At 36.5% G+C, this 14,374-nt stretch overlaps 1 protein-coding gene across 1 annotated transcript in view; it reads left to right on the forward strand.

The window, feature by feature from the left end:
* The window catches only part of LRP1B (LDL receptor related protein 1B), a 2,131,860-nt gene that overhangs the window by 1,474,357 nt on the left and 643,129 nt on the right, over window positions 1-14,374 (forward strand). The window contains exon 29 of the mRNA XM_066281034.1: window positions 1,894-2,121. Coding sequence (XP_066137131.1) covers window positions 1,894-2,121 — 228 coding nt within the window. The remainder of the gene's footprint in view (window positions 1-1,893; window positions 2,122-14,374) is intronic.

The raw sequence follows: 14,374 nt of genomic DNA on the forward strand, positions 1-14,374 counted from the left end.
TGTGATATGCTGCACTTTGCTATTTATTACCTTATTCATTTTCCATGCAACTTACTTATTTGGTGTGTTAGCAGAATTTATCTCTACGAAACAGGGAGACTTGTAAGTGAAAGTGCATTATCAGAAAATGATGATGTAAGTAACATGCATAACCAAGAGGTACTTAACAGCTTTAATCTCCTACTGCTCTTCTAAAGTCACTTCAGTGTCATTTTGAATGGGATTATTTACTGGAAGAGGGGAAAATGAAGTAAAATATGTAACCTTAAAATGTTTCTAAAAATACTTAAATAATGCATTTAAACTAAAAAAAAGGTTAAAAATTTGTAAATTAAAATTGTACAGTGGGATTTTTTCATACTTTACTGTTCATAATTTTTTCTTTGTTTATTTGCAAAGCAATTACTGTTAAGGATAGAAAAAAGGTCCTCACAAAATCATTTTTTATTTTTATTAAGTGAGAAGTGGAGAAACAAGAGACAGACTCCTGCATGCACCCTGACCAAGGATCTACCCAGCAAGCCCCCTACAGGGTGATGCTCTGCCCTCCTGTGGCCATTGCTCCATTGCTTGGCAACGGAGCTATTTTAGTGTTTTAGGCAGGCCATGGAGCCATCCTCAGCACTAGAGTCAATGTGCTCTAACCAATCAAGCCATGGCTGAAGGATAGGAAGAAAGAGAGAGAGAGAGAGAGAGAGAGAGGGAAAAGGTGGAGAAGCAGATGGTCATTTCTCCTGTGTGCCCTGACTAGGAATCAAACCTGGGACATCCACACATTAGCCTGATGCTCTACCAATGGGTCAACTGGCTAGAGCACCTCACAAAGTCTTAATTCAGAAATTTAGGCATATGCAGGTTTAATTAATTTTATAAAATTATAACATCTCAAAGAATAGCAACAACTCCACAATAAACAACCCCCCCAAAAAAAATAAAAATAATCTGTGACTTCTTTATCTATTTAATTTATTAATATTTTACAAACTCAGTGCAAGACAGGTACCAGTGGAAGTAAGTATGATACAGTGCCTCTCAATGTTGATTACTATAGATTTATATGCATGTACAACAAAGCATGTTTTAATATTATTTGAACCCTAATTTTGATGGGGAAAACTTAAACATGACTTTTCAAAGTGACATTTAATTTCTTTTAATTCAATGACAGTATTAAAAAAGTTCTCTTATAATCCTTCAAAAGGCCCTGGCCAGTTGACTCAGTGGTAGAATGTTGGTCTGACGTGTGGATGTCCCAGGTTCGATTCCCAGTCAGGGCACACAGGAAAAGCTCCCATCTGCTTCTCCACCCCTACCTCTCTTGCTTCTCTCTCTCTCTCTCTCTCTCTCTCTCTTCCCCTCATGCAGCTATGGCTTGATTGAAGCGAGCTGGCCATGGGCACGCTGAGTAGAGCTCAGTTGCTGGACAAGGGAGCAACACCCTAGATGTGCAGAGCATTGCCCCCTACTGGGCTTGCCGGGTGGATCCTGGGGGAGGCACATGCAGGGGTCTATCTTGGCCTCCCCTCCTCTCAATAAATTTAAAAAAAAGTCCTTTAAAATATGATACATTTAATGCAATGCAGTTTATCTATAATTATGTATAAACAACAAATATGATTGTTTGACAGTTGTAGAGTTCATGCATTTTAGAAAGTTTGAAATTGTAAAATCAAATAAATTACTGAGAATTTCTAACTAAAGAAAAATGATAGCTTAACCTGTTTTACTATAGTGTCTATTAAGTACTTATAAATAAATCATTGCCACATTAGTATTTCTATCAAATCTTGATTATGATTTTCTGGTGTTAAAAACCTATTAAATCATCCAGCAATATTTTAGAATTTTTAGACTGCCTTAAACTTGCCAAGCTTATTTCTATTTCTATTCCAGAAATGAAAAAATTTCTTCTTTATGCAAGGCGTTCTGAAATCAGAGGAGTGGATATTGTTAATCCATATTTTAACTTTATCACGGCCTTTACAGTCCCTGATATTGATGATGTTACTGTGATAGACTTTGATGCATCTGAAGAACGCTTATACTGGACAGATATTAAAACACAAACCATCAAACGGGCTTTTATTAATGGAACTGGGTTAGAAACTGTTATTTCAAGAGGTAAAAGATTTGCATATTACAACTTAAAAATGTTTGTTTATCAATTTCTATTAATTTCAAGGCAATTTTGTACTTTTTCTACTATTTAATTCTATGTTGTTATTAAAAATGGAAATTATTTATTTAATAATATGCTATGTCCTAACAATTGTAAATGCTGTAATTATACTGCACAGAGTCTAATAACTAGAAATTTAGTTTCATAAGAAGGAGATTTCAGAACAAATCTCCTTAAAATATACAGATTTCTAAGTAAACAGATTTAAAGACTTCTTTTTGCTGATGGGAAACAGTTATAGTTGCATAAAAAGTATAGCTTATCGGGAAGAACGTAAACTTATTATTCACTTCCTTTTACATATATCTCTGCAAAAATAGACACCAATAAGATATGGAACTTGTTTCTGTTCACTTCTTGACCTACCATGTTGAATCATAGGTTCTCAATAAAGTTGTTGAATTGACAGCTATTTAAAAAAATAATAACTTTTCCCAAAGGAGAAGATATAGCTGAAATGAGACGTGCATGTAAATGCAGTGATTGAACTCGAAATATTTAGCGTTAAATTATCCTAACTTTTGGTTAAATTTTGGTATATTGTGATTTCTAGATCAGTTATTACTTTATTAAATGAATCTTAACTGAGTACCAGGTGTTTGCTATAGATGCAACATGCCCCCAAATGTAATGCAGTGATTCGGAAGAGGATGGCTGAAAGGATGATCAGTAATCCATATAGATATTTCAAACTCCTATGCTTTGAAACATACTGAAAATCTCAAATAAGACCTTATTTGAACAATGATCAATCTTTCAATGAAAGTAGTGTGTACAGGTTTAAAATCACTGTTTTTCATGAGTTTCCACACATAATTCTAAAAGCTGGCTTGAGTACCACAGTAGATCTGAGAGTACTTGATCACTAAAGTCCTGTTTTATTTATGCTCGCTGTCTACCCTTTTCAGGTTAGTACTGTCAGAAAAACTTGAATGAATTGGTTATAGCTTGTTCAAATATTTATTTGAAATTAGTCACAAGAAAATAACTATTATAATATAAGCTAGTGTTAAATTTTCTTCATTGTGCAGGATATTTTTACAAGAAAATGGTTAGATAATCATTATTAGACTAGATTTAAAACCACTGCATGGGTAATGGTCATTAAAAACCTCAAAAGACCAGTTAAAGGACATTAGGTGCCTCCCAAGACTGGCAGTCTAATAAAAAATTGTTTAAACACTTCATTGCCAATGTAAAATACTTCCCAAAAGACCTTGTGAATTTTATAAAGTAATAGATGTTCTACTTCAAAATAATTGGGGAACAATCTTCTGTCTCTAATTATAGATTGGTAACTACTAGTAATTTGGTGAGTTTACCTTTGAGAAAATCACAAGGACTAAATTAAATTCAACAGACTATATTTACAATTTCAGCAAAAATTAAGCAATAATATTTTCTCACTAATAATACATATACTCATTAAGATCAATAATCTTTAAGTCTGTCACTTTTTTTAAAATTTAGAATATTTTCTATAGAATAAATACTTGAAGGAAGCCTAGAATAGCCTGAATAGTATGGAATGAGAGGCTTGTGCTATACACAGTGATGGAGCGGAAGAAATAATATTCCAAATAATGCCAGCCTTTATAGGATAATTTGATTTTTATGTTAATACTAGAAATATTGGAACCAAAGAAGTGGGGTTTTGGAGGGGGTTGTATTTTTTTTGTATTTTTCTGAAGTTGGAAACGGGGAGGCAGTCAGACAGACTCCTGCATGCACCCGACCGGGATCCACCCAGCACGCCCACCAGGGGGCAATGCTCTGCCCATCTGGGGTGTCACTCTGTTGCCACCAGAGCCATTCTAGTGCCTGAGGCAGAGGCCACAGAGCCATCCTCAGCACCCAGGCCAACTTTACTTCAATGGAGCCTTGGCTGCAGGAGGGGAAGAGAGAGACAGAGAGGAAGGAGAGGGGGAGGGGTGGAGAAGCAGATGGGTGCTTCTCCTGTGTGCCCTGGCCGGGAATCGAACCCGGGATTCCTGCACACCAGCCCAATGCTCTACCACTGAGCCAACCGGACAGGGCCTGAGGAAGTGTTTTAAGGAGGATACAGCTACATAATAAGCTTTGCTTTGGGGAAAGATCTTAATGGCTATGATGTTGAGTAGAGAATTAAGAAGTGTGGGTGGGCTGGTAGGTGAACGAGGAGACGAGTCAATTGGTTTCTGAAGTGATTTTAGCAAGAGATGATAGAAGCCTGGACTAGAGGTAAACAATAGAGACGGTCAAGTGTGAAAAGATTATAGAGATACCAGAGAGTAAAAATAGAAATGAATTTACTTAATTAAATATAAAAGTTGAACAATAATCAATGTAGAAGAATAAATCTCTCTTTTCTGGACATGTCATAAGTTAATTGATGTTGCTTTTTCTTTCTTCCAGAGAAAACATTGTATTGATATATCTTTCCATTAATAGAAAAACATGAGATGAACTTTTGACAGTTCAGCTTCTGAACTCATTAAAGTATCTCAAATCCTGCCAATAATTGTACTTTATTTTATCCTGACATTTTTTAGATTCCCTATGAATGACTCTGACCTTCACTCACTTCCTAAACTGCTGGCTTCTGTGTTTTCTTACTTCTGTCCTTTCTCAATTGGACATTTATTTAAGATTCTCCTATCTTTCTTAGACTAAGTCTATTATAAAACGAGTTTCAAAAATTTGGCCCCAAATTTACCCATTGCTTCGACTGGCCCCCATTGTTTTTTTTTTGTTTTGTTTTGTTTTTCCCAAACAGATTATTTTCTGAGGAAAACACTGAGGCTCTTTGGCAAAAGTTTTCCTGTAAGGAACTATAAATAGTCTTCCTGCTTGCCATTCTCTATATCCTGAAACACTAAGCTGACTTAATTTACCCATATGAGCCGTGTGTTACCGTGATTTGTGTAGGTATACTTTGTTATAAGGATAAATGCTGATAGATGACTATAGGCACATTCACTGAGATCATTTTAAATACATCTATGCACATTTATATCATATATACATATATGTTTGCCTCTTTAACAAAAGGTAATTGTATTCTATAACATTTCCTGGCAAATGTTCTTGCTAGTGGTCTCTAGCCCTACTTTCTGGTCGCTGTTAATTCTTATACTTGAGTGTAACTGATTGGTCCAATGTTTTTTTTTTTCTTATATTATTTATACTCCAAGGTATATTTTTTCTATGTGACAAATGAATTAGCTGTCATTAATGTAGCAAGTATTATTATCTATTTTCTCTTGCAAATCTATAACTTAAGAATTACTTATGTAGATGAAAAAATTTAAGCTCATGGAAACTAAAAATCTACCTCAAAATGAAAGGGGGAAGAGAGAGAAAGTCCCACTTGGGACTGTATGTTCAGAGCTCCTGTCATCCTCATTACTCGTAATAAGAGGACCAAGGACTTCATCCGGTGTTTTCCTTTTTAAGATAGTACCACAGCTCAATTGCCTCTTTTGAGTACTGTGTACTACCCAAAACTTCTGAGTATTTCTGATAATTAACATAGCAAGAAAAAAAGAAATCAATATATTTCGGAGTTCCTGATAGAAGCCAGGAGAAATATAGTTGACTTTTAACATTGGTATTTATTATTATTTTATTTTATATATCATTTATTCTTCATACAGTGCTTTGAGATAAATGTTACTTTCTGCTGTTAAAGATGATGAAGCATTTTGTTCAGGGTACAAATAGCAAATTTTTGTTATATCCAAGATTAAATTAGACCTTTTGAGTCCAAAGTTATTCTCTTTTTCCCTAAATTTCCCTTTGTTTTACAAATAAGGAAACTCAGTAAGGTGAAGAACAAAAGCTTTAATATAATCACATGGTTTGTGCATTACACTGCTTTCCAGTGTTCACTTAATATACACTCAGCATACTCTGCAGTGTTCATCTAGACACGAGTAAGGACCAGGGGTCCCCAAACTTTTTACACAGGGGGCCAGTTCACTGTCCCTCAGACCGTTGGAGGGCTGCCACATACAGTGCTCCTCTCACTGACCACCAATGAAAGAGGTGCCGCTTCTGGAAGTGTGTGTGTGGGGGGGTGGATAAATGGCCTCAGGGGGCCGCATGCGGCCCACGGGCCGTAGTTTGGGGATGCCTGGTTGCCAACGGTTTTATTGTTTATTTTGAAATATTAAGGAAAAGCTTTTAGAGATATGTTGGCAACTTTATGAGATTCCTGGTCATTGTTGATAGAATCTTATTCTTTTTTTAATAGGAAAAAAGCTCTGATGAATCAGATTATTCTAGGGCAAAGTATAAATTGCTCATTTTTGGAAAATTAAGGACTCAATTTTGGGCAAGTTATATTGTTTGAGCAAAGTACTTTTAGTATTAGAATCATCTATCTGAATGAACTAAACTACTAGGAAGAGATAAGTAGAAGCTAAAATGAATAAAAGGAAGATGAATATAAACTAAATGTGTATCTGTTTATTTCTATAAAGAATACTATCTTATATGCTAAGAAATTATCATATAATCATAGGGGTTTTTAAATAGCAAAAATATAAGTCATTTAAAACACAAATTTTGATCACATTGCTACTATATAAAATTTAATTTTCAATGTAACTTCAAATCTAATGGATCTATTTCAGATTAGATTTCCATCAGCACTTGAAATTGATATCTACTTCTGCCAACCATTGTTTTGTAAATGAGTACTAAAGATTCATTCATTCCCTCTAGTTTTCAAGACACCATATTTAATTGTACCCAGTTATAAAAAGGCTTAGAAAATAAAAACTATTGTGAAAATTGCCCCAGAGAGAATAAAAGAAACAAAAACAGATCAGTAATAACAGTGAGATCTAGATTTTGCAAACAGGCCTTGAATTAAATAAAGTATAAAGTTCGGATAGGGAACATCTGTTGTTTTTCCTATTTCTGAATAGAATTTTCAATTATTATATTCACCCAGGAAGCCTTTTAGTGAAAGAATGTCAACATCTGTGATTTTTTAAAAAAGAAAGAAAAGAAAGGCAGGCAAAAAATGACACTTATAAATACCATTCCCTTGAAAACAATGTCTCTTTAGCAATAGGTGCTAAATGAGAAATACTTCTCATGTTTATTCTTTATCTTTTAGTTAAAAGGATAGAAACCTTATTTTATAATATTCGTAGCCTTTCTTTTTACACCATATTCTGGAATTTATATTTGGGATAATGGATAGCTTGGGCAATGGCTGTTACTTAACTGAGACAGTCTCTAACCTGAAGGGCCTTAATATCTGGTGATAAGGAATGAGTTAAAGAACTAACTAAAATATAAGCGTAAATAAAATGAGTAATTAAATAAGGGTACAAGCCACTTCTCACAGGGAGCACTGAGATTTTACATGGGATTACCAAAGTTTCCACTTGGGAGATTATAGCCAGCCTAGGCCTTGGAGGAAAATTGTAGTAAAGTAAGTCCAGGTTGAGATGTTAGTAGGGACAAAGGTCTGGACATTTCAAAGAGGAGGAACTAATGAGCAGTAGTTAGGCCTTGCAAAAGTGTAAACTAGAAGATCAATATGATGGCCAAACACAGAAGATATAAAAATATTCTAAATCTGAAAAAAAATAGATTAGACCAATATACTTATAAGAAGGTGATGCCCAGGAAGTGTATGGTAGTTGTGGAAGTAATTGAACCTGATGACTGAGAGAGGTGAAACCCACCCAATAACTGGAAAGATGTTGGAAACATGATCCAGCTGAGAAGAACAGAAGGAGGCTTGCCTTAGGCTTCCCTAAACCATCTCTAAGCTGTTTGCCTAAGATAGGAATAATTATAGGTTTAGGACAGTAAGAGATAGGAAGAGTATAAGAAGTAAAATATTTGCCCCTATAGTTTCTAGAAAAGAAATGTAGATTTGAGATATATTATGGGTGTGTGTGTGTGTGTGTGTGTGTGTGTGTGTGTGTGTGTTAAAACTTATAAAACCAGGTGTTGGAGAAGCTTCCAAAGTACTTGTAATGTTTTGTTTCTTTAGCTTGGTCATGCATTTAGGTGTGTTTTATTAATTTGTATAGTATGTGATATTTTATATATATAAATACTTATATCATATATTTTATATATAAATATTTTTTAAAACTGTATTTATGTATTTGAAGACGTGCCTGATTTCCAACAAAACTGCTTTGTACCCAAGATGCTGATGTCAGTAGGTTTAGTTCACAAGAAAAAGTAAATCTCACAGAGAATTGACAAGCAGTTCCTTCTCCATTTAGATTTATCTACATATTAACTAATTTATGTTACACCCAACCCTCTTTTTTTTTTTTCATTTTTTCAAAGCTGGAAATGGGGAGTCAGTCAGACAGACTCCCGCATGTGCCCGACTGGGATCCACCCGGCATGTTCACCAGGGGGCGATGTTCTGCCCCTCTGGGGTGTCGCTCTGTTGCATCCAGAGCCATTCTAGCACCTGAGGCAGAGGCCACAGAGCCATCCCCAGCACCCGGGCCATCTTTGCTCCAATGGAGCCTCGGCTGTGGGAGGGGAAGAGAGAGACAGAGAGGAAGGAGGGGAGGGGGTGGAGAAGCAGATGAGCTCTTCTCCTGTGTGCCCTGGCCGGGAATCGAACCTGGGACTCCTGCATGCCAGGCTGACGCTCTACCACTGAGCCAAACGGCCAGGGCCCCAACCCTCTTTTATATAAGGCTTTCTTTCTGTGATTGTTTCTCTTCTCCCTGAATTACTTTTGTAATATTCTTACAGTTTATTGATCATCTATAATCTGAAAATATATTTAGCCTTCATTTTTGAAAGATAACTTTTTAATTTGTGGTAAAATACTGATAACATACAGTTTAACATCTTGACCCTTTTGAAATGTACAGTTTGGTAGTGGTAATTACATTCACATAGTGCAGCCCATCTCTGGAAGTCTTCATCTAATGAAACTACAGCTCTGTCCCCATTAATCAACTCCCCTTCCCTCCTCCCACATCATTCTACCTTCTCTGTCTACTCTAGGTATCTCATGTAAGTGGAGTTCTACAGCATTTATCTTTTTGTTAAAAGCTTATTTCACTTCACATAATGTTTTCAAGATACATCCATATTGTAGCATGTGTCAGGACTTCCTTTCTTGTAAGACTGAATAAAGTTCATTGTATGTATGTATCACAGTTTGTTTATAAACTCATTTATTGATGGACATTTGGGTCATTTTCTCCTTTTGGTTATGTGAAAACTGCTGTGATGAGCATCTGTGTACAAATATCTCTTGGAGACTCTGCTTTCAATATTTTTGGATATACAACTTGTATACCACTTAACCAGGGATATGTTTTCTGTGAAATATGTCATAAGATTTTGTCACTGTGCAAACATAAAAAAGTGTGCTTACATAAGCCAGATGGTATAGCCTATAACAGTAAATGGACATCAGTGCTCTACTTTCATAGGACTGGCAGTACAGTCGACCTGTTTACACCAGCATCACCACAAACACGCGAGTAATTGCAGTGGGAGTCTTCACATTTGGCTTTTCTTATGGCATAAGCTTTGACTGATTAAGGCAGGGGTGCCCAAACTACAGCCTGTGGGCCGCATGTGGCCCCCTGAGGCCATTTATCTGGCCCCCGCCGCACTTACGGAAGGGGCACCTTTTTCATTGGTGGTCAGTGAGAGGAGCATAGTTCCCATTGAAATACTGGTCAGTTTGTTGATTAAATTTACTTGTTCTTTATTTTAAATATTGTATTTGTTCTCGTTTTGTTTTTTTACTTTAAAATAAGATATGTGCAGTATGCATAGGGATTTGTTCATAGTATTTTTTATAGTCTGGCCCTCCAATGGTCTGAGGGACAGTGAACTGGCCCCCTGTGTAAAAAGTTTGGGGATCCCTGGCTTAAGGCGTCCATTTCAGAAAGGTATCCCCTTCTGGAAAGCTATCTTAAATAAACACATTGCCAGCCACACAGCTAGATAAAGAGCTAGGTCATCTCTCTTCACTGAGGCTCCTTCTTTAAAAAGTCCTACTTGATGTCCCTCACTTACTGGATAAGCTACATTTTTTTCTCTTCTTATGTGTATGTATGAATGCATGCTCCCCAACAACTGCACAATGTGCCTTCTGGTGTGCTTTGTACATTTCTGAGCCTATAAGTAATAAGGTCTTCTTTTTTTGTGACAAAAATGGAGAGAGGGACAGATAGGGACAGACAGACAAGAAGGGAGAGAGACAAGAAGCATTAATTCTTCATTGCAGCACCTTCGTTGTTCATTGATAGCGTTCTCATATGTGCTTGGTTGGGGCAGGGGGACTACAGACCGAGTGACCCCTTGCTCAAGCCAGCGACCTTGGGCTCAAGCTGGTGAGCTTTGCTCAACCCAGATGAACCTGTGCTGAAGCTGGTGACCTGGGGGTTTCGAGCCTAGGTCCTCCATGTCCCAGTCTGATGCTCTATCCACTGTCAGGCAGTAATAAATTCTTCTTTACTTAAAGTTTTGCTAATGGTTGTAGCTTAAGGGTGTCTTACAAATGTAAAAAGAACCCAAAAGTCTGTCCAATTTTAGTATTGGTTTATAAAGGGATGCTGTTTACCGGAAGCTCACTGGGACTCCGGTGAGTGCTTCCAGGCATTTTTGGCCAATAGCAATATCATCACTATCAATAGACAGTGACCAGTGCAAAATAGTAACCTTGCATTACTGCATTAGACAGCTGCAATGTCATTATGGCTACACCATTGCTAGGTGGTAGGAATTTTTAGCTCCATTATAATCTTATGGGACTGCCATCATATATGTGGTCTGTCCTTGACCAAAATATCACTATGCAGTGCTTGACTATATACCTAAAAGTGGAATTGTTGGATCATAACGCAATTCTATTTTTAATTTTTTGAAGAACTGCCGTATTGACATCCACTGAAGCTGTACCATTTCACATTCTCACCAATAATATACAAGTGTTCCAATTTTTTCTAATCCCTCTTAGCATTTAATTTCAAAGGGTTTGAGGTGGCAGCTAATTGTAGTTTTCATTTGCAATTCCTAATGATTAATGATGCTGAGGACCCTTACAAGTTGGACATTTCTGTATGTTTTTGGATAAATGTATATTCCAGTCCTTGGCCCATTTTAAAAACAAATGATTTGTTTTTGTTATTGCAGTTGAGATATACAATGATAATTTTGTTGACTGCAAATTACACATTCAGAATTAGTTTCTCTCAAACTTTTCCAGATATTATTCTAAATATCTTATGGCATCCCTCATTGCTAGTAAAAATATCCATGCCTGACTAATTGTCATTCTATTTGTGGTCTTTCTCTTTAATTCTTTTCTCTTTAGCTGTGTTTCATGTTTTATGTTTCCTTAGGACAATGTTTTTTATTTAGCCACTTAGAGTCTTGTGCCTCCTGTAAGGTCTTCCATCAGCCTAGGGAGAAAAAAAACAACAAAAACAAAAACCTTAAATGTTATCACTGACCATTTTCTCTAACCTAGTTTCTATTGCCACTTGGGAAACTGTCTGCATGTGCCTGACTCGTCATTGTAACCTCCAACTCCCTGAGACTTTGTGCCTTTCTGTGCTCGCTCTGGCTAACTTCCTTCTATTTGTCTTGCAGTTCACCAGTTGACCTGTCTGAACCGATAGTTATGCTACCTATTAAATTTTTTAATATTGCATTTTTAAAACTATTCACAAGTTATTTTGGCTTCTCATTTATATCTTAAGAGAATTTTAAAAAATAAATGATTATACTTTACTTATTTCTTTTTTTTAATAATTTTATTTTTTTTAATGGGGCGACATCAATAAATCAGGATACATATATTCAAAGATAACAAGTCCAGGTTATCTTGTCGTTCAATTATGTTGCATACCCATCACTCAAAGTCAGATTGTCCTCTGTCACCTTCTATCTAGTTTTCTTTGTGCCCCTCCCCCTCCCCCTTTCCCTATCCCTTTTCCCCCTCCCCCCGTAACCACCACACTCTTATCAATGTCTCTTAGTTTCACTTTTATGTCCCACCTACGTATGGAATAACGCAGTTCCTGGTTTTTTCTGATTTACTTATTTCACTTTGTATAATGTTATCAAGATCCCACCATTTTGCTGTAAATGATCCAATGTCATCATTTCTTATGGCTGAGTAGTATACCTTACTTATTTCAAAGCATGTTTTTCCTTTAAAATAGTCCACTTATTTTTTTTAATCCTACACATAATCATTTTAAAAATGTAGGCTTTGGAGCTTTAAACCCATTTTTTATTTTTCTCTTCACAATTTCTTTTCTGTCTCATTTCTTTGTGTGTATTTTAATTTTTTTTGTTCCAATCTGTCTTGAGAATGAACTCAACCTGTAAATATTATGAAGGCCTGTGTTTTAAGGATTTTTTTTCCTCAAAGGATATTGATTTAAACTTATTCTGGAGGGAAAGTGAGTCATTATGAACCAGGAATTACTTTAATTTGATTTCTCCCTTACCCAACTAGTGGGTACCTTATTGATAATACTAGGTATCTCTTGCCTGACTGTAAACCTTTGCTCAGTTTATTTTTATTTTTTTTACACAGCTATAGAACAGAGATAACTAAGTTTTGTTTTTATTTTAAAATATTCTCCCTTGTAACCAGGCAGATTTTTTCCTCACTCACCTATCACTGAGGATTTAGACCCTCTGTTAATATCCAAACTTGTTCTTGGTTAGCTTTCCCACTTTCTGTGAGTTTAAGTATTGGGCCGTTGATACTGAACCTAATTCATGGTTCTCTAGATTCTCATTGCAAGTTGTTGCCCCTGTGGCTATGCTAACCTCTGTATTCCCATTTGTCTTCCTTTATTGTTTAGCTAACAAATGAATGAGTGTTAGCTCTTAGAGATTTTCTTATAATCTCAACAGTGCATTTAAAAGTTATAATTTATCATGAGTCAAGGAATTTTGTGGAAATGAAAGACGTTTTTAGAATATCTTCTCCACCTACTAGTTTAAGGAGAGTTCCTGGACATAGAAAATTAGACTTCCTCAGTAACTTGTTCAGCACTCATGGTCTTACTTGAAAATAAGAATTAAGATCAAAATATTCAATATTTTTATCAAGAAAAATATTATTAAGTATATGACATCAATCACCATCCATATGGTGAATTTATCAGGGCACTTTAAAAAATGATTAGACTTAGACATTAAGGATGGTAAAAAAGAAGACATAAAACTGATAATTAGGAATTCCATCCAGTCTAGCTGGTAGAAAAAAGTAAAGATAAACAATGAGAATTTGGATTTCTTGAGTATGTGTTTAGATATGCACTACTGAAAATAAACTTAAAGACTTTATATTTGATATTTTATGAACTTCATGTTATGTGCATGTTATGAATTTAAAAATTAAGTAATAGTATTTATTTTGGAGATGTTGTAAAGTAACTAAGTCCACAGTTCTGCGGGTGTTTGTAGAGATATTCCAAATAAGTTTTTGAAAAGTTTTATTAAAGGAGGAAATTTATTAAATATGCTGGCCTCATATGGCTGACACAGGGCAACAGACCCAAATTGTGCAGACTGCAAAAACAGTTCAGGGGCTGTTTATATACTCCTAATTATACAGGGGAGGGGAGAAAACCTGACATCAAGGCATAACCTTATACCTTTTTTTTTTTTTTTTTTTGCATTTTTCTGAAGCTAGAAACAGGGAGAGAGACAGACAGACTCCCGCATGCGCCCGACCGGGATCCACCCGGCACGCCCACCAGGGGCCACGCTCTGCCCACCAGGGGGCAATGCTCTGCCCATCCTGGGCGTCGCCATGTTGTGACCAGAGCCACTCTAGCGCCTGAGGCAGAGGCCACAGAGCCATCCCCAGCGCCCGGGCCATCTTTGCTCCAATGGAGCCTTGGCTGCGGGAGGGGAAGAGAGAGACAGAGAGGAAGGCGCGGCGGAGGGGTGGAGAAGCAAATGGGCGCTTCTGTTGTGTGCCCTGGCCGGGAATCAAACCCGGGTCCTCCGCACGCTAGGCCAACGCTCTACCGCTGAGCCAACTGGCCAGGGCTATACCTTTTGTTTAGAGATACATACATTAACTACATGCTTTCAGGAAGGGAGGGGTAGTTTCCGTAGGGACAAATGTCTGTAAATGGTTCATCAGTATAAGAAAAGATTTTAATTTAATCTTTTTCTTCCTGTACCTGGCTAGCTATTTACCCTTCCCCCATAGGTATGGGG

This window comes from Saccopteryx bilineata, chromosome 5, assembly GCF_036850765.1.
Source record: "Saccopteryx bilineata isolate mSacBil1 chromosome 5, mSacBil1_pri_phased_curated, whole genome shotgun sequence".
Taxonomy (NCBI): domain Eukaryota; kingdom Metazoa; phylum Chordata; class Mammalia; order Chiroptera; family Emballonuridae; genus Saccopteryx; species Saccopteryx bilineata.